A 27,191-nucleotide genomic window follows, 5' to 3' on the forward strand; every position below is an offset into this window, starting at 1 on the left:
TTCTTTATTTGTAAGCTGATTTGTACATTTTGTGTTTTTGTTTGCACCATCACTATTGCTGATGGGATTGTATTATCTGATGTGGCAATAAATAAATGAAATAAAATGGTTAGGACGAGGGTCCACGGGTTAGTTAAGAGTTGACTCAGAATCTTATTCACCTCCACCATTACATTGGCTTTGCAACTAAAGAAAACCAGTAAAATTCCCTGATTAGAACTAAAAGGTGGGTCTAAGGTTGCCAGGGTACACTAGAGTCAACGGCACAAAATCTTAAACTTCGGGTTAAACAGTTTTCTACATATATAATGTTACATTACATGATATAAAACAGCATAACATCTGCAATGCATCAATCCAACTAATTATTCAGTGTCTCATTCGCATCTAATTTCCAACTTCCTTAAGTGGCGAAGAGAGTAGGAGCTAAGGTATTACCTATTAGCTGTTCTCTGCCACCCGCATTAAACAGTCTCTTCCTAAATATAATTTGTTACAATTTTATCTAGCTTCTTGAACGAAAAATTAGCACCTGAATTCATAAATCAGACTTATATATGGGGGGAAGGGGTCCCATTTAATAATGTTTACTGTGGGCGAAGGATACAATGTCCTAACTATGTCATGGAAAATATTCAGATTCCTACCTCCGAAAGCTATATGATAGTTGAAACAGCGCGCATTTGTCAAAACACCCACAGAATCTTATGTGGGCACTATTAGACAAAAGTAATTGCTACCAGACCTCGACATCCGTGCTGTGTTCTGGTGTTCACCACTCATAAAATATGTTTTTAGCTGTTCATCGTCCAGAAACTCAGATTGTTAGATAACTGAAATTGACTTGCTATCATTTTTACGAGAACGTTGTAGACCTGTATAGTGTATTCACTATCACGTTACTGATGTAAATATGTGCTAGTTATTCTCCTGGACTGTTACACAGTTTTTTTAATGTAAAATGCTGTGATGCTTATTTGGTCTGAAAAAATCTCAATAAACAAATACAAATTAATGAATTCAACGAGGATGGAACCATAATAATGTCAACATTGATTGGCTTGATTTCTTCAAGTCAAAGTATCACCGAAACTGTGAAGGATAATTTGTTTCATGGGTTGCCAGAGTTATCACCAGATATTTAATCTATAAAAGATATGGCCAGAAAAGTGAAGGGTTGCAGGTAATTGGATTACAGATTAGGGGCAGGTGGTGAAACCCTACTCAAGCAGCAACCACAATTACTGTCATGGTGAAACACAAGCAAACCCCAATCTAACCTATGCTTAACACTCTGGTAGCTTGCCACAAAAGCAGTCAGGCTTAACTTAGAGGTAATGCGTAAAGTATTTATGCAGCACTTAAATGGTTAAGAAGTAAAAGCAACACAAGAAAAATCCCACGCCACTCAAGAAAAATAGAGTAAAAGTTAATAAATTATTTGACAGCAAAACAACAAAAATTCAATTAGTAAAACTGGAAATAAGCAGTTTTAAAGGTTTAAGTAAAAATAGTGCTTAAAAGCACAAAGCGCCAACTGTGGTTATCTGATCGCATTGGACTTGGACAAAGTCACACATTCAGGTCAACCATGATGGCTGGATGCAGGGCCCTAGTTAGGCCTGCTGAACAAAGTACCTTTAATACTGGTTATGGAGCTTTGAGAGATCCTGTGTTGAGGATGCGTTGCACAGGTGTGGCTCTGAGCTACGGTTTGGGTTGCCATGGGAACTTAAGAAAAGAGACTGGTTGGCAGCCAATCTCAACTAACATTTTATTGAAATAAAAGCTAGAATTGGGGAATACGGCTGTTCTAGAGGCCCAATCGAAAAACACGGAATCATAATAATTTCTTAAATTTGGAAGGGCCAGACCCCCATCTTCCACTACAAGGGATAGGGGCTATAACTGGGCCCTTGGTTTTTTATTGGCCCATACAAACTGTTGAAGCAGTGTATCTAGTTCTTTAAAAAATGTTTGTTGGATTTTGATAATCTTGCTGGAAAAGATTAACAAAAGCAGAGGAAGGATCATCATTTTAACCAAAGCTACATGACCAGTAATTGATAGTGGAGAAGCTTTCCATTTTTGTAACAGATATTGCACTTTCTTAAACGTGGGGACATAATTTAAGCCAAAAAATTCCCAAAAATCATGGGAGATGTAAATTCCCAGATATCTTATAGGATGATGAAGGCGGTACTGAGCCCGCATTCTCGATTGGGAGAACATTCTCCGAGGCATTAAACAAAAGGGCTTCTGACTTGGAGTGATTAATCCTATTCCCCCCCAAATTATGTAAATGCCATTATTTTGCAAAATGCTCTAGCAATATTTGAAGAATTTGCTGCCCGATAAAATATCCTATCATTAGCAAACAGTTTTAATTGAGGAGCCTGAGTCATAGGAGCAAGAATAGAAACATCTTGGCATATTGCCGCCGCTAGGGGTTTGATGAATAATGTAAAAAGCACCGGGGAAAGGGGGCATCCCTGGCGCGTACCCTGCTGAACTTGAAGAGTTCCAGCAATGTGTGAGTTGATAAGAATATTTATTTGTGCTTTAGAGTATAGGTTCTGCAAAATCCGAATTAATTGACTGGGAAATTTAAATTTCTCAAGGATCTGGAATAGGACCTTCCATTGGACTAAATTGAAGGCTTTCTCTGCATCCAACATGATAATGGCCGCGTGTTTAACATTATTAGAATAATAGTCTATCGCCTGAATTAAAAAGTTGGTGTTTGTGGCTAAAAGCCTACCTGGGAGAAAACCGCACTGGTCTTCGTGAATAAGATCCTGTACTACTAATGTCAATCTGCGTGCCAAAATTTTGGCTAAAAGCTTATAGTAAAAATGTAATAAGCTAATAAGCCGATATGAATCCGGTCTCAACGATAACTTATCTTTTTTCAAGAAGCTGATCACCGTGGCTCTTGTAAAGGATGCATGAATATCTGCTCCCTGCAAAATACTGTTAAACAGAAGAACGAGACACTCGGCTACCTGATATATGATGGTTTTGTAGACTTCTACCAGAATGCCGTCTTCCCACAGGCCTTCCCATTTGGTGAGGCCATTATAACCTCCTTTACCTCACCAAGTGAAATGAGAGAGATAAGCTGTGCCCTTGCGGATGAAACTAAACTGGGTAGGGTGACTGAGTCCAAATATTGCTCGATCTGGTGGACGTTTCGGCCAACACCTATTCAACCTTTGTCTCACTGTCTGGGAACAATACACAAAGACCAACTGCCAGATACACCTAGTCATGTGGCCCAAGATACAGGCTGCAGGCAGCAAATGGTTGGGACAAGACAATGCCAACTTTCTAAAAGTGGCATTTTCAGAATGTTTTACTTAAAATCTGACCACCGTTAAAAATTATTTTACATTACAATTCTTTAGACACCAAAGTTGACATTCTTACCTGCTCACAATTGAAAATCATCACTTATTAAATGTAATAAGTTAACCCAGTGCTATCCCATGGAAAAGGTAGGCCTTGCAGCAGTGAAAAACGAATGTAAGAGTTTTTCACTACTAGGACATTTAAATCTTAAAAGCATATATCTAACTTTTTAGAAACACTGCACCCTGCCCTATGTCCTGTTTAGGGCCTACTCTAGGAATGGCTAATGTGTGTTAAAAAAGGAAAGTTTAGGCCTGGCAAAAGGTTTATTTTGCCAGGTTGAAATTGTAGTTTAAAACTGTGCACACAGGCTGCAATGGCAGGCTTTAGACATGTTTAAAAGGGCTAGCTAGGTGGGGGGCACAGTCAGTGCTGCAGGCCCACCAATAGCATTTGACTTAAAGTCCCTGTTACATCTAGTACCACTTTACTAGGGACTTACAAGTGAGTTAAATGTGTCAAATGGGTGTAAGCCAATTTCCCCATGTTTAGGGAGAGAGCAACAACACTTTATCATTGGTTAGCATTGGTAACGTGTGGAGAGTCCTAATGCCAGCAAAAATGAAGTCAGCAAAAAACAGAAGGATTGAAGGCAGAAAGTTGGAGAAAGCCTAGGTGAAGGATGTCAGGTCCAACAAGGGTCTTTCCACTTTTACCTTTAAAACATATTATTTGGATCATAAATTCATTGAATACTTAACCTGAAACCTGATGGGGCACGTGCATGTTTTCAATAAATGGTTCTTAGCTCACTCTTTAATTATGGACAAAAATAAACATTGCTGGGCGACTGATAAACGTTCCAGTGGAAAACTCAGCAATCAACCCTATAGGCTAATATTTAACATTTGGAGTACATTTCTAATGTTCTAAGAATTCAAGAAGCCAACAATTATTGCTGGATAGTTGTTGATATCTAGGAACACTCAAACCCTTAACCATTTACACATACTAAAACATTTTCCCGTAGAGAAATACCTTTCCTGCACCCCCTTTAAATATAGCTGTGTTCCCTCACCATTCCTACCTTGAAAACACCTTTATTCCTGTCATAGACCGGAAGAAATTCACAAACCTTTACATGATGGGATTTTGCTGCACGCATTGAGCACATACCCACAAACTTACAAGTTTGTGGGCGGTTTGATAATTTGCTGTTGGGCCCACTTAAGGACACCCATAAACCACCTGGGGCCAGATGTAGCAAGGGTTTTGCGAGTCGCAAACGGCGAAAAACGCCGTTTGCAACTCGCAAAAGCCACTTTGCTATGTTGAAATGCATTTTGCGAGTCGGATCCGACTCGCAAAATGCATTTCCGAATCGCAAATAGGAAGGGGTGTTCCCTTCCTATTTGCGATTCGCAATGGTATGCAATTCCATTTGTGACCGCGTATGCGGTCGCAAATGGAGTCGCAGTTACCATCCACTTGAAGTGGATGGTAACCCATTCGCAAACGGGAAGGGGTCCCCATGGGACCCCTTCCCCTTTGTGAATGGACCCCAAAACATTTTTTCAGGGCAGGGAGTGGTCCAAGGGACCACTCCCTGCCCTGAAAAAACCGAAACAAAAGGTTTCGGATTTTTTGAAATGCAGCTCGTTTTCCCTTAGGGAAAACGGGCTACATTGAAAAAAAAAAAAAAACTGCTTTATTTAAAAGCAGGTCGCTAACATGGAGGCCTGCTGACTACAGCAGGCCTCCATGTTAGCGAGTGCCCATAGTCGGTATGGGGCCGCAATTTGCGACCCACCTCATTAATATTAATGAGGTGGGTCTTTGCGACCCCATACCGACTCGCAGAAGGTGTCTGAGACACCTTTCTGCATGACATTTTGCGACTTGCAAATTGCGAGTCGCTAGTACTCGCAATTTGCAATTCGCAAAATGTCATTTTGCTACATCTGGCCCCTGATGTGTAAGCTTGCTAACAAGAAGCACCCACCATATTGACAGAATTACTTTGTGAGCCACTCTAATTTGAATGGGACTATTCTACATTGATTTGCTGAATATTGATTGGGATTTTGTCATCACAAAACAAGCCATTTGTGCACCTACAGTTTACTTAGGCACACAAATGGATTTGTGAATTGGGCTCCCAGGGATTAGCTGTATTTCAAATATTTGATCTCATTCTTTCCATAGTTGAAGGAATCAGTCTTGATTGCTATAGGATTTTGCTCAAAGCTAGTACCTCCTCATCAATGGGCTTTATTTTGTGCCACATAAGAGTCTGCCTATTTACTGCCATTATTCTGACCAAAGTCAATTTAGTTTTCTAGAAAAGGTAACAATGTTTATTTGGGAATAGTATGCAGATTTTGGTGCTTACTAGACCAAAATCCCCATACCATGGTAAATGCTGGGCCTTCTTCACTTGTTAATTTCAGAAGCTTTGACCTTCTTAAAGTTATCAGGCAATGGGAACTTTAATGGCACCCAGTAGTTACCAGATGTGATAAAGTCCACACAACTCGGAATGCCAATCCTGCGCAAACAGGGGTTTCCGACAACCTTCCAATAAGCTCCTCAGAAATCCGAGATGTGTCAAAAAGCCAAAGAGCCATTTGTTGAATTATTTTCCCTGCTGTTCTAAGTAAAGAAACATTGCTTATTTTCTCTGCTGTTCCAAGTAAAGAGGCATGGCTTAACTACACGACTGAAACCATCATATACATTATTTCAGGTGACTGCCCTACTTTTCATTTTTTACTTAGCCTTTCTGTCCTGATGCGCATAAAATAAACCTTGAGAAAAATGTAAAAGATGTTAGATTAGCTTTTATATGATTTTGAATTGAATTTTGTGCACATTTATCTTTATAGGCATTGCAATAAAAGAATCGGCGAAGGTGGGCGATCAAGCACATATAAGGCTCACGCAAGGTGTGGATGATTTAGACTTTTTCATTGGGGATGAGGCTCTAGATAAGCCTACTTATGCAACAAAGGTAAGGCCACTCATGCAATATAGGTAAGATCACTTATGCAACAAAGGCAAGTACAACTTCACTTGATAGTAAGCATTAATTTTATTGATACCAGATTTCTATTCGATGCCGCAAATGCTTTTTGATGACTGAATGCAGCAGATCTATGTTGTTATGTGTGTATGTGTTATTATCCTTAACATAAGAACTTGGGTGTGTGGTGAATCACAAGAAAGGTTTATCATTAAGTTTGCCGAAATTAAATGTATTATTATTGAGCTAGCAACAACAAGAGGAGAGCACGGGTTCCAAAATGAAACTGCTACTCTCTATGAGCAGCCCCAGTTTACACGTGAATGCCTATTAATGCGATCAGCTTGAACTGGTGAAATTAAGAGCATTACTGATGCATTCTTCTTCTTAATTACTGTAGTCCAGATTAAGTCATCATTTTGCCCTCTCATGTGTAATTTAGCTCACAAAGTAGGGCATTTACCAGTCTAACTTCCAGATTCATGACTTTGAAATCATGGACGTCAGTTCACCAAAATGCCAGGGGTGGTGGAAAGTGACATCACACACCCTTTGACCTTCCCTTTCACTCCCGCATACACATGCTTACACAAACACACACATTCACACATACACACAATGTCTCTCACATAAACACACTGTCTCCAGCAAGCACGCAGACAACATGCCTTTTAAAGCAATTTTTACTTATCTCAGCTGCTAGGGAAAGCAATATTCCAGCTAACTGCACTTCATTTTTATTACACTAATAGTGAATAATATTATTCACTATTAGTGCAATACAATAAATTGCCAGAAAGGAAGGGAAGTGGAGCACCAGCCGAGCTGCCCCCGTGTTCCTGGCACTGATTTTGCCACCTCTGAGGCCAGGAGTCGCAAAGGCAATGCCAGGGGTAACAAAGGGCAAGCCAAGGGTTGCAGCTGCGACCTCTGGCAACCCCTAAATGACGTCAATGATGGAAACAAGCAGCATGTTAAGATCATAAAATACACCCTGACTGTGGAAACTTAAGTGATGCATCAGATATGTGGTAGACTTGGGGTTATGGGTAGGTCACTGGGAATGAGTGGGGGTGGAAATGCTAAATGCTAGAGGTACCTACAAAGCCATCTCACCTGGTCATTCACAAACCAAAAACATCTAGGATTAGGAATAGGAAGGAAACACCCTCAAAGTTCGAGGGGAAGGTATTTTATTTTGTTTTAAAGGAGTGAAACATATTTTTCTTGTCGGGAGAATCTTATCCCTAGAATTAAACTGACAGTGAAACTATTGGGCAATTCATCTGATTTAGGGCAGATAACACAGAGGTTTTCACCACACACAAGGCCAAAACTCACTTCCTGACACATAAACATTTGGTCATGGTGAACATGGAGATGTAGATAGTGTGTGTGTGTGCCTTTTTTTCTGTGTGTGTGAGAATTCCTGATGAAATCCGACAGACACCTCACCATATCTGACTGAAAGCACCCACACCCAACTATTTATCACAAAATACATTTATTAGGGTGGTGTAACACCTCAACCACCCACCCCCCCCAACCACTGGAAGCTACTCCCCTGATAGTGAAATGTAGAATGTTGGCGAAGGAGGTAGATACCAACCAATGGTGTCCTGCCACTCTATTTTGTTCAACTCAGCTCACTAAATTTCAATGTATTAATTCTAATCCACTTGTTTTTAAACATAGTCATTCAAAGGTATACCCTAATCCACTGAAGTTTTGTTGACTCCTATGCTCAAGTCATTTTCCAATGCCTGGGGTTCTCCTATGAGTAGAGAACATTTCTGGCTTATATTGGATTCACAGATTTCCAATTGAGTATTCATGGAACTCATCAATATATGTAGATTTCCAAGAGTGTTCCTCTTCCTTTATATTAAATCACCAATTCACAAAGGTCCCAGTAAAAAAACAAATCTGAAATGCACTCCTTACCCTACATCTACATGTGTAGTACATTTTAGACGTTTCTGAAATCTGGGAAGAATTTTGTGGGCCTGCTATGTATACTGTAGACATCCACGAGTACAGCAATGCGTAAGCAGTGCATAACTATTTCAACATACAAATATAACAGGTGGACATTGCCACATGCGCAAATGTAACACATTTGCTCTTGTAAGCTGTCTTTTTCTTCTCAATGGGTAAAATATTTTTCCTGATGCAGAAATCCCTACACCTACATCGCCATAGAATAAGGGGGTGTTCCTTTCCATTCATAGAAAGAAAACACTTTTACTTCTGACACTGAATGGAGTTCATTTATGAATGTTTTGGGGGTAATCTACCTGGAAAACGTCGGTGAATTACTGAAAACATGGAAGATTGTGGGCGTTGTTTGGCTTTCACAGCTGGTCCCACATTAGGGTGCCGACAAACTTACTCCAAGAAGCAAATTTGCTCACAGTGAAATTTCTCCATCAAGGACGTAGCTTCGGGCGGGGGATGTGTTTGGCCAATCAGGGCTCTAACTGTTATCATTGGCTTGTCACCATAACCAACTGAGGCCTGTGTATGGCATGTGTGTGGTATGTGGGTCTATGGCTGGTAGAGTGAATAACTGTATAGATGAGAAGATATTTACTAAAGAATAGGCTGCTCGTTTCATTAGTGAATCCAGGCACTTTGAATTCATTTAGTGCATTCAGACCAGTGATTTAATAAAAAGTGAAAAAGTGCTAATACCCTTACAAAACTCGATGTTTTAGCTCTCTAAAAAACGATTTTGTGCTTATAAACCATGGGATTCACACAATCACAAAGTTTGCAACCACCAAAAGTGTTTTGAAATATACTAAACCCCTTTTGCGAGTCAATAAAGTCTCATCAAAGAAAAAAGGATTTTGTAACCTTTAACAAATCACAAAAAGGCAGGTCATGAAAGGGGAGTCCCCTTACTAAATATATGAACCACAATGGTATGTGATAATGCTTTGTGACTGCAATTGCAGCGGCATGCCATTGATCAAATATTGATACCTCAAAGAGGGTGGCATCTGATTTGCAAAGTGGGTGTTCGGCCAAGGGGACAGCTTTCCCTTCTGGAATCGCAGTCTCGAGGAGAGTAGGCAGTGTTCAAGCAGACAATTTCCTGCTCGTGGGATATGTTCTCAAATGGGAAACATTTTTTTAAAACAGCACTTTCCCCTTGAAGTGATAAGGACTAGTTTGAAAAAAAATCTAATGTTGGAAAGCAAATGCAAGGATGGTTGCCTGGCATTTGTAGCCCTTTACAGGGAGTAACAAATTGAAACCTTGTTAATTAATAATCTCTATATGGGAAATATTGTGACTCACTTTGAATGGACAAATTGGGATGTGGCATATTGCTGCATAGGTCACAACATAATTTATATACCTATTTGCAAACCAGTCAGAATGCAAATTGTAAATCTTGCTTTGCGATAGGTTCTTTATACAGTAGGCCCAAGTTCTTAAAAATATATTTTTAAAATGTTCCAGGGTTCACCAATACCACCTTATAGCCAGCTGTAGCAGGCTATCCTGGCCATTAAAGGCCTGCTCCAGTGTTAAAGGACTGAGCAAAAGGCAAGGGCCTCTAACAAGGGAGCAGGACTTTAATGCCTGTATAGCCCAGCTAAGAAGGGCATATGGCTATTGGAACATTCTGCCCTAGAGAGCAGAATGTTCTAATAAATAAAATAAAGACCTCAGGGAGCCGAGGGAAGTACACTTGGGCTCCATGAGGCATTTGTTCACAGCAACAGCTGTGAACAAAAAACATTGGAATGTTGGCCCTCCGGGATTCCACCGGCCATTAGAAACCCCATCACTCCATTGTTTTCAATGGAACTTCCAACATTCCAATGTTCTAATACATTCTAAATCTTAGATTTTTAACTTGTTCAATCTTTTGCATAATAAAATATAGCCTCATGATGTTGTGAAGTCCTCTCACTGCGAAGCTGGTAGACAGAAGGAGCCATGTACTGCCAGTGCAAAAGAGATACCAAGCAGTGCCCTGAAAGAAATGTTCGTTATGTTATCGAGGGATATTTTCTTATGTCAAACAAAACTGTGACTTCTGTCCTATGTGTACATACAACCAAGTAACAGCCACTTTTAAACAGAAATACACATACTTTACACAAAGCCACAGATCTGAGAGATAAATGCCTGGCCATGCGTATGTGAGCTGTGTTAGTGTACGTTTAGATGCACCAGTTCCTATCTGAGTTATAAAACCAGAGTATCTGGAAAAAAGTAGGCCAAGTGTACAGAACAAACAACTCATATTTCTCACAGCACTCATCGCGTTTGTCTTTAAACTATGTGAAAATTCATACTGCAACTAGAGTGCTAATTGCAAATATCTCAGAAAACGTTCGGCACCACGCAGCCTCAGTAAAGAGCCTCCAAGGATTCACGAAACGACATTGAAACAATGGTATTTGTAGGCACTTCTGGACAAATGCATTATGTTGGCACAATTTTACATCGACAGCGGGTGTAATATTTTCTTTCCTAATTCCGTTTCGTTGTGCCATGTGTGACAATCATCTTGAATAAATGAATGAAGTGACACAATAATCTTCTGAGTTGTGGGTTACCAATGGCGGTCAGACATATAGAACCCATTTTCACGTGTCGAACAGCATTATAAAACAGGCATTTAAGCGCTTCAACGCCTCGTCTGGGGTATTAAGCGCTATATAAATGCAGTTTATAAGACGTGCTTCCCTGTTGAGTTAATCAGCTACACTGGATCCTCATAGGTGCCAACTTAAGAGTTGACAGTGCCAAAGCGTTGCTGTTCCCACACTGGGCAAAGCCTGTTTGTTTACAGCAGGAGGCAATCTGAACAGGATCTGCGTCCTGAAAACCACCCAAACTTCAGTCAGATCCAACAGTTTTGTTTGCTATTGAAACGGCTGTAACCATAAAACAACTCAGATACCCAGGAGGATGGGAGCACATGATTATGTAGTTTGTAATTATTTTCTGTGTTCCACTTTCTTAGGATTTGTACCACTTCCCTACTACACGAACCTCTCTAAAATGATCTCCTTAAAGCAAAAAAAATAAAACAAGCCCTTACTCTAAGAGCTAGCAACATCATTTACTCTGTGATGAGTATATGTGGATGCTTCCATGATTAGGGTGACAATTGTCCGTCTAAAATGTAAGTGGAATGGTACAACTTTTTTTAATTTAACAATGGACACGTTTTTAGGAGGACATGTAGCGTGGGATTTGTTTTGAGTTAACATTGGTTATTTTTGTGGTTTCATTTAATGTTTTGGGTATGCAAGTAAAGGTACAGTCCAATACCCATGATGTAGTGCATTGTCCACACATGGCCGAACTCGTGGAAGCATTCTGAAATTGTTCACTTTGTGGAACACGTAAAGCTTGGCCCTTCTTTGTCTAAAATTATGCATGTATACACAGTCCCTTAAGTAGCAGCTCTGTCCAGGTTTACTTGCTGGTTACATGCCCCCATTAGCAGTGCTTCATTTGTACAAGAATGAGTGCCGCTGCCCAAATCTCTGCTCAGAAGCCTATGGCTGGTACTATGAATTGTTTTCACGCCGAATACCTAACCTGCGCAGTCATAAATCCACTTCATATTTTTTAAATCACTACCAGACACTTCATGCACCTTTATTGTACACTTGAAGGTTCCTGCTTTCCCCCTTTGTGACGATTTTTCGTTTTTCTCTTCCTTCATCCGCATTGTGTGTTATTAATTCTCTTGTCTCCGAAAACACTTGATGCAGAAAAATGTGTGCCAGTCCCTAAAAATGAGTGCTAGTGGCCTCCACCGGCAAGCCACCGGCTCAAATTAAACACTGCCCATTTGCCCATGCCCTCAAATACAAAAACATGAATTCCACCTATATTTAGACCAGACTCAACCAAGGTTTCTGCCCGTCAGCCCAGCTGGAAAGTGGCAGCAGTATTGTTGCCGGCTTGTAATTGAGCCAGCGGCAATGCTGCCACCCACAGGGGGCACCAGCGCCCTTGCAATGCTCACTGCACAGCAGACAGTGAGCATTTCCAGGGTGCTGAGCAGGCGGACTCCCGCACTGCCCATGCCAAGTGTTTGGACACTGCAAAGGCCCCCTCTGGCCCCCTGCACCTCTTCCCCACCAGCTTTTTCATGGCTGTGAAACTGCCATGAAAAGGCTGGCGGAGAACCAGGTTGTAATCAGCAGGGCAGCGCTGACTTCAATGCCGCCCTGGCTGATTCCGACCTCCACCACTTCAGCCCTTACAGATCGAAGATCCCGGCAGAGATGGCGGTAGATTGGTGGGGCTGTCCGCCAACCTCGTAATGTGGTTGGATACACAACCGCGGCGGTCTGACAGCCACCGTGAGTGTGGCAGTCTGAGGCCCACCTCACTCATAATTAGGCCCTCAGTTACATCTGAAGCCACAGCGAAATTCTGGCTCCGAATAGGAGTTTCGACCCTGCCTAAAAAAGATACAGCAGTCCTTAAATTAAAACATGCTCTGTCCCTATCCTTCAGGGCTTGGGATTTGCTAATAGGTCCCCATGGCCTAACGTTTGCACTTATAGAAGTGAGTTGGGTTGGTATTGTCCTTGGCAACGAAGGCAGGCACAATGGGTGGTGCAAGCTAAAGTGGTCTCTTGACAAGGACTCTGCCAGTTATTTTGTTTTTTTAACAGATTAAGCACTGCAGCCAAAATAAGCAGCTAGGGAGAAGAGCTGTCCATTGCTGGGTCCTTGTGTCTGGAGCAATTTCCCCACTGCCTTAGGCTTGAACAGAAGTTCATGAAATTCAGGAAAAGTTTGAAATCCTACCTGTTCTAGAGACCGCCACACTTTTAATTGGGCCCTATGGATGTTCCACACTTTTTGATAGATCAGGCTAGTTTTCTGCTACCAAAGGGCTACATTTCTCCTTCCTTCTGGAATCTTCCCTCCTGCATTTCGAAAACACTGTAAAATTAAACACCATGTTTACAGTTATTTTGGGCAGTCCATAATTTGCCATTATTGCCATACTGGAATGGTTTTCGATAATGGGGTTTTATAGCTGCAAATATATGAGGTTTAAGTCCATTGTAGGAAATACCTCTAAGTATACAATAGTTGATCAAGAGTGACAAGTATGTTTGTCCAAATTTAAGCAGACAGACTGCGGTTGTTTAACAACAATAATACAGTACAACGACCGTGCAATTTAATACAGTAGCACCACCTCACCATATTATGATGTCACAACACAATGACGCAAATCACAGCACAACACAGCACAGCAGCATAATGGCACAACAACCACTCAGAACAAAAAACATGAAAGCAACAGAAGAAAATGACACATTCACAAAGTTCAGCACACCGTTGTGACACAAAAACACAATGCTGCATTGCAATACTTCACATCCACACTGTCGTACATAAATCCACAATAGAACAACACCGGGCAACACAAGAAACAAGAATACATCACAACACACAACCCAAAACAAAGTACAAAAGAGGAAGGTACAAACACAATATAAGAACACAAATATAGATCAACACTGCAACTGAACACAATAAAACAACAATACCAATGCTATATCACAACCACAAACTACAGCACACTAACCTATCAACACAGTACAGCTCAATAATAAAGGGAAACATTAACACAACAAAGCACAACACATCAGCACAATACACCAACAACAACACATCACTCTAACGCAACAGCAGGGCAGTACAATAATACTTTTTTTGTGGTAAATTGTTGTGTTGTGGCTTATGTTAGTTTGTATTGCTGGGTTGTTCTTGGTGTTGTTTTGTTGCTATATTCGGTTTTATGTCTGTATTTTACTTTTTTTGTTTTATGTAGTGGTTGATTCCCTGAGTTTTGTTGCACTTTTTCTGTTTGTTCTTACTGTATTTTTTTCAGTTGCTTTGTTGTGTTATGTTGTTGGGGTGTTTACATATTTTCTAGTGGTTACATTTACTGTTCCCTCTCCAGTCTGTGCAACAGTAGGGAAAACATTAGATTTCAGAGGTGTGAAAGTTACTATTCCCACTTTAAACAGCACAACAATAGGGACAGTTTTGACCTTCAGAGGAGTAAAATTTACTATTCCTACTTGAGTCTGTGCAACAACAGGGAAAGCGTTGAGTTTTGGAGGAATACAATTTACTGGTGCCACTCCTATCAGCACAACAGTAAGGAAAGAGGCAAATTGCAAAGAGGTTAATTTTACTATTCATACTGTAGCCTAAACAAGAATAGGGAAAGTACTTCGCTTCAAACACATTATTACATATATAAATAACACATGAATGTAGAAAAAAATATTAAACTCAATATAAAAATGATAAAGTGACATAAATATATATAATAAAAAACAAAAAATGTTAATCCTTTTACATAATTAATATTTGTAAAAATAATTATCAATTAATAAATGACATTCAATTATTAATTAATTAGCGTTCCACTTTACACCCCTACAAATCTAGCAGCCTGCACTTAAAATATAACTTTAAAAATAAGTATTCCATAATTTAAATATTTAAAATCAATTAAATAATTAACAATTAATAATTGTTGAATAATCATTACTTACCTAACTTCCCACGCTAAATCCCTACAAACATAGCAGCCCTCAACTAAAATATAATTCAAATATTTAAATAGTCTATAATTTAAATGTTTTACATTAAAAAAATAATTACATTACAAATAATAATTAATAATAAAGTAAATCCTGCAAATAAAATATTGATACTATAATTCAGTATTCCATAATTTACATGTTTAAAATTATTAAAATCATTAAAATCATTAAATAAAGGTAATATTAAATTATTAATTAATTATTAATTAACTTCCCATCCTAGACCTCTACAAACTTAGCAGGCCGCAACTAAAATATAAGTGAAATAAATATTTCCTAGATTACAGAATTGAAATCACTTAAATAATTAATTAACCTTTTATAATTATGTGTTAATTAATTATTACCTAATTTACTTTTCACCCTATCCCCTCACAAACTCAAAAACCCACTACAACACTATAAATTACTATTAAAACAAAATCGGAATCACTTAAAATCTCAAACTATATTTGAAAATAATAACCTTTATATAAACAACAGTAACACTTAAAATGTATATATCAAAATCATATTAAAATAATTTAAAAAATCAATATTTTTACCATTATATTATTGAAAACGATATTTAAACCATCAGTATTATTAAAAACGACATTACTTACCTAAAACAATATTCTTGTCAATGACATTTGTGCATCATTAAATTTGTGTATCACAATATTTATTGTCCAATATTTCTACCTCCTAATAATTTGAATCTGATATTTTGTCCAAATACCCTTCTGGGTATATGCCTTGAATGGGGTGGGGTGGGGGCATTAACAAAGGTGAGTAGGGGTGAGAGAGCATTCCCAGAGAGAACTTTCATGGAGGAAGAGGGTACGTCATTATCTTCATATGAAGTGGCTTTGAGGGAGTTAAGTATTTTGGTGAGATCTTCAAGACGTAAGGATGAAGCAGCAGGCCTGAGGATGTTGATGTACTGTTGGGTCTTCATTTTTTTTCACTGATAAATGTGATGGTATTGCAGTTCTCTGTGGTGTGACATACGTGAACCTGGGAGGGGGGGGTGATGCAGAGCTTGAGTGTCTTCAAAAGCATTCTACTTCTGTTGGTGGGTTAATTGATGGAGTTGGTTTAAATGCTTTGCTTTGGCTGATGTGATGAGCTGTCTCTGTGTTGCACAGATGGATTTCAGTGTCTTGAAGTCATCAGGAGTTCTGCTTATTTCAATTTTTTTCCTGTCTGCATATGGATCAATTATTTTCAGCAAGGTCTTTAAAGTACCAGGGTGCTGAGGATTTTGGCTTGCACTTGCATGTTTCATTTGGGCCATTGATGTTCACATAGTTTTCCAAAAAAGTATTGAAGTCTTTTAGAAGGGGGTTGTCATTGGATTTGGAGTTAATAAGATGAGAAATGTGTTCAAGCATTAGGTTGTCTATGGAGAAGTCTTTGAAGACTCTGAAGGTTTTATCTTTTTTGTGTTGACCTTGGTTTGCATGTAGAATGGGGAGCACAGAGATATGGATGGCAAAGTGGTCAGTCGAGTCCAAGGGTAAAGGTGGTTTACACTGGATTTGGTGCTTATGTTGAGAAGATAAGTTCAAAGACATGGCCATTGGAGCGTGTTAGTTGTGTGTCATGTTGTATCACATTGATAGTGTCAATGGGGTTAAAGATGGTCTCTTGTTATTTTGACCTTTTGTGGTCTGGGAGGTTGAAGTCACCCAAGAGCACGGTGTGGGCATGTCGAATGAGCGTAGTAATGAGGAGAACTGAGGATTCATCATTGAAGGCCTTGTTCTGCCCTGAAGGTCCCTAGATGACATGGAAGGTGGTGAGATGAGTTGCAGGGAGTGGGGACTGGTATTTCAGCAGCTCCATGGAATTCAGTGTTACTTGCTTGCCTAATGTGCAGGATCATGATGATGTATGGAGGACAGTGGGGCCTCCTAACTTCATATGTGCCTGGTTCACATGATGGATGATGTACCCTGTTGGAAGAAGGACATCTAGGATGTGTGAGAATGTGGGGGAAAACCTTGTTTCTTGTAATGAATAAGGTATCAAATCTAGATGGTGTTATCAACAGAAACATCAAACAGTAAAAGGATCAAATACTTTTGATGTTTATGATTGTGACAGAAAATCAGCTATTCTCTGATAATCTACCAGCTTTTGAAGAGATTATGTCCTTTCCCATTTTATGAGGTCTCTTGCCTTGCATTTTAAGACAATACATACATTGGAGGTCAAACAGAGAAAGAGACATTGCACTTATTGAAATTAACAATTCCCTCTTCTGCGAGGACATAGTTCTGCACTGCTTTCTAGAAAGATCACTGAATGCTGATCTAGTTAAGACAATAGCCACAATGTAACAGGTAAGATGCAGTCTAAATATAAAGTTTCAGCCTTTTCCTTTGAATGCAAAACTAGATTGACCAAAGGGCAATTTTCCAGTCAGGCAGTGTAGGAAGTTGGCTCTGTATGCACTATTTCAAAGTAAGAAATAGCATGCACAGAGTCCAAGGGTTCCCCTTAGAGGTACGATAGTGGCAAAAAGAGATAATTCTAATGCTCTATTTTGTGGTAGTGTGGTCGAGCAGTAGGCTTATCAGAGGGTAGTGTTAAGCATTTGTTGTACATACACACAGACAATAAATGAGGAACACACACTCAAAGACAATTCCAGGCCAATAGGTTTTTGTATAGAAAAAAACCTTTTCTTAGTTTATTTTAAGAACCACAGGTTCAAGATTTACAAGTAATACTTCAAATGAAAGGTATTTCACTCAGGTATCTTAGGAACTTTGAATCAACACAATATCATGTACAGTTTTGGCAAAAATGGCAATTAGCTATTTTAAAATTGGACACGCTGCAAGATTCAACAGTTCCTGGGGGAGGTAAGTATTTGTTAGTTTTTCAGGTAAGTAAAGCACTTACAGTGTTAAAAGTTGGGTCCAAGTTAGCCCACCGTTGGGGGTTCAGGGCAACCCCAAAGTTACCACACCAGCAGCTCAGGGCCGGTCAGGTGCAGAGGTCAAAGTGGTGCCCAAAACGCATAGGCTTCAATGGAGAAGGGGGTGCCTCGGTTCCAGTCTGCCAGCAGGTAAGTACCTGCGACTTCGGAGGGCAGACCAGGGGGGTTTTGTAGGACACATCGGGGGGGACACAAGTCAGCACAGAAAGTACACCCTCAGCAGCACGGGGGCGGCCGGGTGCAGTGTGCAAACAGGCGTCGGGTTCGCAATAGGTTTCAATGGGAGACCCAGGGGTCTCTTCAGCGATGCAGGCAGGCAAGGGGGTGCTCCTCGGGGTAGCCACCACCTGGGCAAGGGAGAGGGCCACCTGGGGGTCGCTTCTGCACTGGAAGTCGGATCCTTCAGGTCCTGGGGGCTGCGGGTGCAGTGTTTTTACCAGGCGTCGGGTTCTTTGAAGCAGGCAGTCGCGGTCAGGGGGAGCCTCTGGATTCCCTCTGCAGGCATCGCTGGGGGGGCTCAGGGGGGTCAACTCTGGCTACTCACAGGGTCGCAGTCGCCAGGGAGTCCTCCCTGTAGTGTTGGTTCTCCGCAGGTCGAGCCGGGGGCGTCTGGTGCAGAGTGGAAAGTCTCACGCTTCTGGCGGGAAACGTGTGGTCTTTAAAAGTTGCTTCTTTGTTGCAAAGTTGCAGTTTCTTTGGAACAGGGCCGCTGTCCTCTGGAGTTCTTGGTCCTTTTAGATGCAGGGTAGTCCTCTGAGGCTTCAGAGGTCACTGGACCATGGGGGATGCATCGCTGTTGCAGTTTTTCTTGAAGTGGGGAGACAGGCCGGTAGGGCTGGGGCCAAAGCAGTTGGTGTCTCCGTCTTCTCTGCAGGGCTTTCAGGTCAGCAGTCCTTCTTCATCTTCAGGTTGCAGGAATCTGATTTCCTAGGTTCTGGGGAGCCCCTAAATACTGAATTTAGGGGTGTGTTTAGGTCTGGGAGGGCAGTAGCCAATGGCTACTGTCCTTGAGGGTGGCTACACCCTCTTTGTGCCTCCTCCCTGAGGGGAGGGGGGCACATCCCTATTCCTATTGGGGGAATCCTCCAAAATCAAGATGGAGGATTTCTAAAGGCAGGGGTCACCCCAGCTCAGGACACCTTAGGGGCTGTCCTGACTGGTGGGTGACTCCTCCTTGTTTTTCTCATTATCTCCCCTGGACTTGTCGCCAAAAGTGGGGGCTGTGTCCAGGGGGCCGGCATCTCCACTAGCTGGAGTGCCCTGGGGCATTGTAACACGAAGCCTGAGCCTTTGAGGCTCACTGCTAGGTGTTACAGTTCCTGCAGGGGCAGGTGTGAAGCACCTCCACCCAGAGCAGGCTTTTGTTTCTGTCCTCAGAGAGCACAAAGGCCCTCACCACATGGGGTCAGAAACTAGTCTCTCAGCAGCAGGCTGGCACAGACCAGTCAGTCCTGCACTGAACAATTGGGTAAAATACAGGGGGCATCTCTAAGATGCCCTCTGTGTGCATTTTTTAATAAATCCAACACTGGCATCAGTGTGGGCTTATTATTCTGAGAAGTTTGATACCAGATTTCCCATTATTCAGTGTAGCCATTATGGAGCTGTGGTGTTCGTTTTTGACAAACCCCCAGACCATATACTTAATATGGCCACAACTGTACTTACAATGTCTGAGAATAGACTTAGACACTGTAGAGGCATATTGCTCATGCAGCTATGCCCTCACCTGTGGTATAGTGCACCCTGCCTTAGGGCTGTAAAGCCTGCTCGAGGGGTGGCTTACCTATGCCACAGGCAGTATTTTGTGTGCATGGCATCCTGGGGGGGATGCCATGTCGACTTTGCCTTTTTCTCCCCACCAACACACACAATCTGCAATGGCAGTGTGCATGTGTTAGGTGAGGGGTCCCTTAGGGTGGCACAACATATGCTGCAGCCCTTAGGGACCTTCCCTGGTCACAGGGCCCTTGGTACCACTGGTACCTTTTACAAGGGACTTATCTGTGTTCCAGGGGTGTGCCAATTGTAGAAACAATGGTATATTTTAGGTGAAAGAACACTGGTGCTGGGGCCTGGTTAGCAGGGTCCCAGGACACTTCTCAGTCAAGTCAGCATCAGTATCAGGCAAAAAGTGGGGGGTAATTGCAACAGCGAGCCATTTCCTTACAGGCAGGTTCCTGTGGAATGTCATAAAGTCACTGTAAGTATTATATTATACTTGCTTGATGTGTGACAATTCTTTTTCAGCCCTATCTGAATATTTCTCTCTCTGTTGTGTCTCTGGTATGTTGCTCAAGGAACGTTAGAGCAAAGGGAGCTCGTAGCCCTTCTTGCTCTGCCATTTTGATGTTCATATTGGAAGTGTGAGGGTCTTAGTAATGTTCTACATTAAGAAATTTGCTGACTGACTAAGCCACTTAGATGCAGTCAATCACACATTTTACTACAAAACCATTACCTACTGTGTAGTAATGATTTGTCGACTTCATCATTTTTGGTTTAACATGCTTTGGGTTAGGTTATACATTCATATCTTATTTTTCCTGTGTTTGCTTCAGTGGCCCATCAGACACGGAATTGTTGAAGACTGGGACCTAATGGAAAAATTCATGGAACATGTCATTTTTAAATACCTACGAGCTGAACCTGAAGATCACTACTTTTTAATGGTGAGCAATGCTTATGGTAGGCTGCCCGCAGCTTTTTTTTATTTTTACATTCTGCATGCTTGCAAACTTTATTGCTTTTACGCACTTGCAATATTGAGATTTATAAAGAGAAGCAAGCCAGTGGAGATTATTTAGGTTTAGACTAGATGGGAGTTTATGAGAGTTACAAATGTGTAGATGGAGGTTCTTCCACAGGAAAAAAGGACAGTACTACTTTGTTTTTTTTGGAATCCGTAGTTTTGGTAGGAAAGATTGCATTGCAGTGGAAGCTGTTTGAACCTAGTTTACCAGTGCTCTGACTACTGAAGAGAGGAGGTCAGTGGGTATGAAAGCATAGCTTATTTTGAGCAATTGTAGTTGGTGGGATGAGAATTTGAGCACTGCTTTAATTTGGGTTTATGGAGCACTATAGAAGAACGGTGATCGGTGTCTGAGAGGATGCGCAGGTTCCTCAACTTGGTTACAATAACGTTTTGAGGAAGTCATCGAGATTAAGACCTTCACTTTTGTTTTATATAGCACTAAAAATACAACTTACTCTGCCTTCGTAAAGCATCAGTACATCACAATAGGGACTAAGGGCCAGATGTTGCAAGGCATTAGCGCCTTGCAAACGGCGGAAAACGCCGTTTGCGAGGCGCTAATGCCCGCGCGCGATGCAGAAACACATTTTGCGAGTCGGAACCGACTCGCAAAATGTGTTTCCGACTCACAAATAGGAAGGGGTGTTCCCTTCCTATTTGCGACTCGCACCGCGATGTAAGTTGATTTGCGACCGCACTTGAAGTGGATGGTAACTCATTCGCAACCGGGAAGGGGTCCCCATGGGACCCCTTCCCCTTTGTGAATGATCACAAAATTATTTTTTCAGAGCAGGCAGTGGTCCAGTGGACCACTGCCTACTCTGAAAAAAAAAACGAAACAAAAGGTTTCGGTAATTTTTCTATGTGCAGCTCGTTTTCCTTTAAGGAAAACGGGCTGCAGATAGAAAAAAAAAACCTGCTTTATTTAAAAGCAGTCACAGACATGGTGGTCTGCTGTCTCCAGCAGGCCACCATCCCCGTGAGTGCCCAGACTCGCTATGGGGTCGCAAACTGCGACCCACCTCATTAATATTAATGAGGTGGGTCTTTGCGACCCCATAGTGAGTCGCAGAAGGTGTCTGAGACACCTTTCTGCATAGCAAATTGCGAGTTGCAATTTGCGAGTCGGAAGGACTCGCAAATTGCAACTCGCAATTTGCTTTCTACCTACATCTGGCCCTAAATACTTTGTGAAAATAGCAATGGCTGACTTAGTTTTCAGGGTACAGAAGCTCATCATTGAAAAAAAGAAATGGTTAGCAGACAGTGGGTCCCATTAGGAGTTTGGCAGCCCTAGGACCGCCAGACTTGCGATGGTGGTCGGACCGCTGCTGCTGTGGTGGTTCGACCACCACATTACGAGGTTGGTGTGTAGACCCGACAACCTACTGCCGTCCCCGCCAGATCCTAGATCTCGGCAGACTGAAAGCAGTGCTGGTTGTAATCAGCCAGGGCTGTGCTGAACTCAGCACACCCTCCTGATTACAACCTTGTTCTCCGCCAGCCTTTTCATGGCAATTCCACTGCCATGAAAAGGCTGAAAGAGAACAAGTGTGCAGGGGTCCCCTTGAAATGTTGCTGTGCAGACAGAGCGCATTTCAAGGGTGCTTGTGCCCCCTGCGTGCGGCCACGTGCAATATTATCTAAGTATCTTGCGCACATTTTCTGTCGTTTTGCTTCCCTACAGATGTTTGTACATATAAAGTGAATTACTGTGATTTGTTTCATAGGCCGACACGTAACACTATGCACTGCAGGGTTGAAGCCGGGACACCTTCTCACGGAGGCGTTCATGGGCAGAGGCATTCTGCCCATGGTTACGGGGAACCATTATCCTCAATGACTGTGACGGTAGTAAACCGAGCTTGCAGAAAGCCGTTATGAAGTGCTGCTCATTACAGGTTATATGTATTCCACCACACCCAGTAACTACTAGGTACGATAAAAGTAGGATCCCCTAGATAGGACGTTTTCGGCACATTTACCGAAGGAAAAATGCCCAGAAAACACCAAGACATCCAGATTTATGCGCTGGAAGCACGGAAATCAGCATGTTACGCCTTATTTCGAGGCGAAAACCTGTAAGAGGCAAGGCTTGTCATACATTGTAAATACTGAACACCGCTGTGTAGGATTTTATCGTGTGCGATAGTTATCACACACGAATTAGGGCCTTAAATTGATAGCCGTTGCTTGCACCACGCGCTGTAACACTGCATATGTGCACAGCATAAAGGACAAAACGAGGTCGAGTGGGATACTAAAATTGTATGTTAAATGCCAAATTAAACTTAACCAATCCATGTTTTAGGAAACTGTGTACCATAACTCTTCTGCAAAGTAATGTTTTTTTTACAAGCCATTACTAAGAGTGACTCGTCACAACCAGAAGATTAACAGTTGAAGACTGATTTGGTAGAACCATGTTTTCAGTTTACACTGGGCCCTAGTCACAACCTAGGCACCTCTGTGGGTTTCTTGTACCACTTTATTGGGATTCCCAAAAATTCACTTGCACTTTTTGAAATCTACTACAGGAGTAAATTAACAAAAGTACATGTACAGAGGTACAACCTGGGAAAAGGAGCATTATTAGGGGGGGGATTAATGTATTCCTCCCGCACCCCTGCGCCCTCGTCCACGATCGCCATAGCCATTAGTAAATAGAATCCAAGGTAGCTTCACAAAGTGCTCTTTATCACACTGACTGAATTTACTTCATCTGTGAGAAATGCCAGGGCATAGGGCATTTGGAGAATAGAATTGTTGGCCTAGTGACCTGTCCCCTATTAACTTTTGTCTCCTGTACTCACACCTTATTAAGGTAAGAACCTGGTTCCAGCCATGCACTGTCAGTGAAATGTGATTGCGCCCCTCTGTTTGTTTGGTAATCGCATTAATATGACGGTAAACATGTTTTTTTCAGAAAAAATAAATAAAATGCTGCACCAGTGGTTCTTAACCTTTTGACTTCTGTGGACCCATACTTAATTATTACTTAAATTTACGGACCCTCATTGAATCGTTCTTGGAATCTGGGGACCCCCCGTTGAGCCCTAACTGGAAGCCAGGGACCCCGGTCTAAGAAATGTAAATGATTTCACATTGCAATAAATATATATATACTTCCACACAGTGTACACTTCATCAATACTGACACGGTGACACAATGCAGGATCTTTCACAGTCGGGTGGTAATGAATTTTATAATTTATTGTGTGAACGCTTGAGAATGAAGAAAGTGCAGAACAATTAAAAAAGATCGGGCCATATATGTGTTATATATATATATATATATATATATATATATATATATATATATATATATAAAACATATATGGCCCGATCTTTTTAATTTATATATATATATATATATATATATATATATATATATATATGTATGTATGCTACCTATTGGGGACGCCAGTACAGTAGGTAGTTATAGTTAGGACCTAGTTTCCATAGGAAGAGTATTTTTTGTTTTGCTAATAACTTTGCAGTTGCGGCAGCCACAAATCTCGGCGGGGGGCAGGGAGGGACATGGAACACTAAAATAAAAAGTACATAAAAAAAAACACTTACCTTTCTGCCGCCGCCGCTGCCTGCCTCGCAGCTCTCCGAATCGTGTTTGTGTCTCAGGACTCCAGCACAGGCTTCCCACACAATCCTTGTGCTTCTCTCATGCTATAACTAGCATGAGAGCAGCGTCAGGAATGGTCTGAGTGGCTTGGTCTGCAGCTCAGACACTGCGTTGGAGTCTGTGTTTTTTCTCCAAACCAGCTGTGCAATACAGCCGGGTTGGAGAAACCTAAGTGCACATGTCCGTTTGGTCGGCTTAAGACAGCCGGCTAAACTGGCATGCGCACTTAGGCACACTCACTTCACCCCTCCTCCCCGTCCCATGGTCAGCCCCACCCCTCCCTTATTTTTCAGTTGCTGGTTCTGAGCCCCGGGCTGGTATCTGATTTGCAGCCAACACTTCAACAAGGAAGTATTGGCAGCTTTAGCCGAGTCCCACCTCAAAATATTTTACAAAAATAAAAGGGGCCAGGGTAGGGTCACCCTGACCCATAGCCTTGGTCTAGGGGTCCCCCCGGGACATACCGGGGCTAGAAAGCAATTTTTTAAAAAAAATCTCAGAAAAATCGCTGGATTTTTCCAAGATTTAAAATAAAGAAGTGTAGTCTCCTGCGCTTTTCTTTTTTTTTGTTTAGCCCCCGGGTACCTACCCCCGGGACATAGCTGTTTACTTTTGCTTGGTGGGAACTGGCAACTCCAACAATCAAAAGCAAACACTGCGCTTCCAGCAGGCAAGAGCTGTCAGAGTGCTCCCGCCCTCTGGAAGCGGAAGTTTCATCTCTTTCCCCGCCCACAGAATTGTGGGCAGGGAAAGAGATGAAACGATTGCTCTTGCACACAGGGAGCTGCATGTTTAGGAGCTTCCTGTGTGCAACAGCAGTGCCAGCTCCCAAAGAAGGAGGGCAGCCGGCTTAGACCACAGGGACTTTGAGGCTCCCCGCGGTCCCATTGCACACTGGGTGCCCTGGGGGCACCAAGGAGACAAGGCTGGGCCCTGGGAGATGGGGTTCCTGTGCCGAAATTGGCACAGGGAGGGAGGCTGCGTGGCCCCCTCCCCTATTGTATGAAGGTCCAGCCTCAGGAGATGGGGTCCGTGGGGCCAAAATCAGCCTGGGGATGGGTTACATGTGCCCCCCTCCATTGTTTAATGGCCAGGTCTGGGGGTAATGGAATTGGACTGGGTAGAGGGGCTGTGTGTCCCCTTCCCTATTAAGAGATGGCTGAACCCAGGGTGATAGAGTCCCTGGGGTCAAGATCAGCCCAGGCAGGGGGGCTAAGTGGCCTCCCTCTTCTATTAATTGTGTTTACTCAGTTATTCTATATTGAAAAACAATCTGAAATCCTTTGTGGAGGCAAATACATCGCTGATCTATTGGAGTGCAATCTGTATGTGATGAGTGGGTCCTTTCTTGTCCTCTCCTGGTGAGAGCAGAGTCCATGCTTCTCCCTTTAAGTTGCTACGAGTATGCAAATATGCAAATCGCCTGGAAGCTCCGCCCGCTTGGCCCTGCACTGTCCACCTTAGTAGTATGTGGACTCTTGTTGGGTAAAAGGGTAGGTGAGATTCCTTTGTGGCCAAATCACTCACACAGCTACTGATACACCCACATAGACACTCACACACCCGCTCACAGACGCACTCACTCACTCACACACTCATGCACACACTCACAGAGCCACTCAGACATTTACACAACCACTCCCAGACCCGCTCAGAGACTAACACACCCACTCCCAGACCCACTCAGACACTCATGCACCCACTCACAGACCAACTTAAACACTCATGTACCCAGTCACATATACACTCAGACATTCACACCCGCACTCGCAGACCCTCTCAGACATTCATGCAGCCACTCACAGACCCACTCATAGACTCATGCACTCACTCACAGGCCCACTTAGAAACTCATGCACTTACTTACAGATGCACTGAGAAACTCATGCACTCACTCACAGACCTACTCAGACACTCACTCACCCACTCACAGACCCATTTAGACACTCATGCACACACTCACAGACCCACTCAGAGACTCACACACCAACTCACAGAGACATGCTCACACCCACGCTCACACCCAGAGACACCCTCTCACATCTACTCTCACACCCAGACACTCTCACAACCACTCTCACACCCAGACACAGACTCTCCCACTCAGAGACACCCTCTTACACCTATTCTCACACCCAGAGAAAGGCCTGGAGGCCGGCTCCCACTGCACGCAGCCTTTGGTTGTGCGTGGGGTTGAGTGGTTAGGGGGGGTTGGACGCAGGGTCTGGCCTCGGGTATTCTAGGAACTTTGAATAATCACAATAGCATGTACAGTTTTGCCAAAAATGGCAATAAGCTATTTTAAAAGTGGACACTGCAAAAATCAACAGTTCCTGGGGGAGGTAAGTAAATGTTAAGTTCACAGGCAAGTAAAACACTTACAGGGTTCAAAGTTGGGTCCAAGGTAGCCCACCGTTGGGGGGTTCAAGGCAACCCCAAAGTTACCACACCAGCAGCTCAGGGCCGGTCAGGTGCAGAGGTCAAAGTGGTGCCCAAAACACATAGGCTTCCATGGAAATAGGGGTGCCCCGGTTCCAGTCTGCCAGCAGGTAAGTACCCGCGTCTTCGGAGGGCAGACCAGGGGGGTTTTGTAGGGCACCGGGGGGGGCACAAGCAGGCACAGAAAGTACACCCTCAGCGGCACAGGGGCGGCCGGGTGCAGAGTGCAAACAGGCGTCGGGTTTTCAATAGGAATCAATTGGGAGACCCGGGGGTCTCTTCAACGATGCAGGCAGGAACAGGGGAGGCTCCTCGGGGTAGCCACCACCTGGGCTAGGCAGAGGGTTGCCTGGGGGTCGCTCCTGCACTGGAGTCCGGTTCCTTCAGGTCCTGAGGGCTGCGGGTGCAGTGTGGTTTCCAGGCAT

At 42.6% G+C, this 27,191-nt stretch overlaps 1 protein-coding gene across 3 annotated transcripts in view; it reads left to right on the forward strand.

Annotated features, from left to right (window-relative positions):
- Positions 1–27,191, forward strand: part of ACTR3B (actin related protein 3B) — a 578,551-nt gene that overhangs the window by 77,238 nt on the left and 474,122 nt on the right. For all 3 annotated transcript variants that reach the window (XM_069211126.1, XM_069211127.1, XM_069211128.1), the window contains exons 3-4: positions 6,237–6,361; positions 20,494–20,604. In XM_069211126.1, coding sequence (XP_069067227.1) covers positions 6,237–6,361; positions 20,494–20,604 — 236 coding nt within the window. The remainder of the gene's footprint in view (positions 1–6,236; positions 6,362–20,493; positions 20,605–27,191) is intronic.

Source organism: Pleurodeles waltl, chromosome 10, assembly GCF_031143425.1.
Source record: "Pleurodeles waltl isolate 20211129_DDA chromosome 10, aPleWal1.hap1.20221129, whole genome shotgun sequence".
Lineage (NCBI taxonomy): Eukaryota > Metazoa > Chordata > Amphibia > Caudata > Salamandridae > Pleurodeles > Pleurodeles waltl.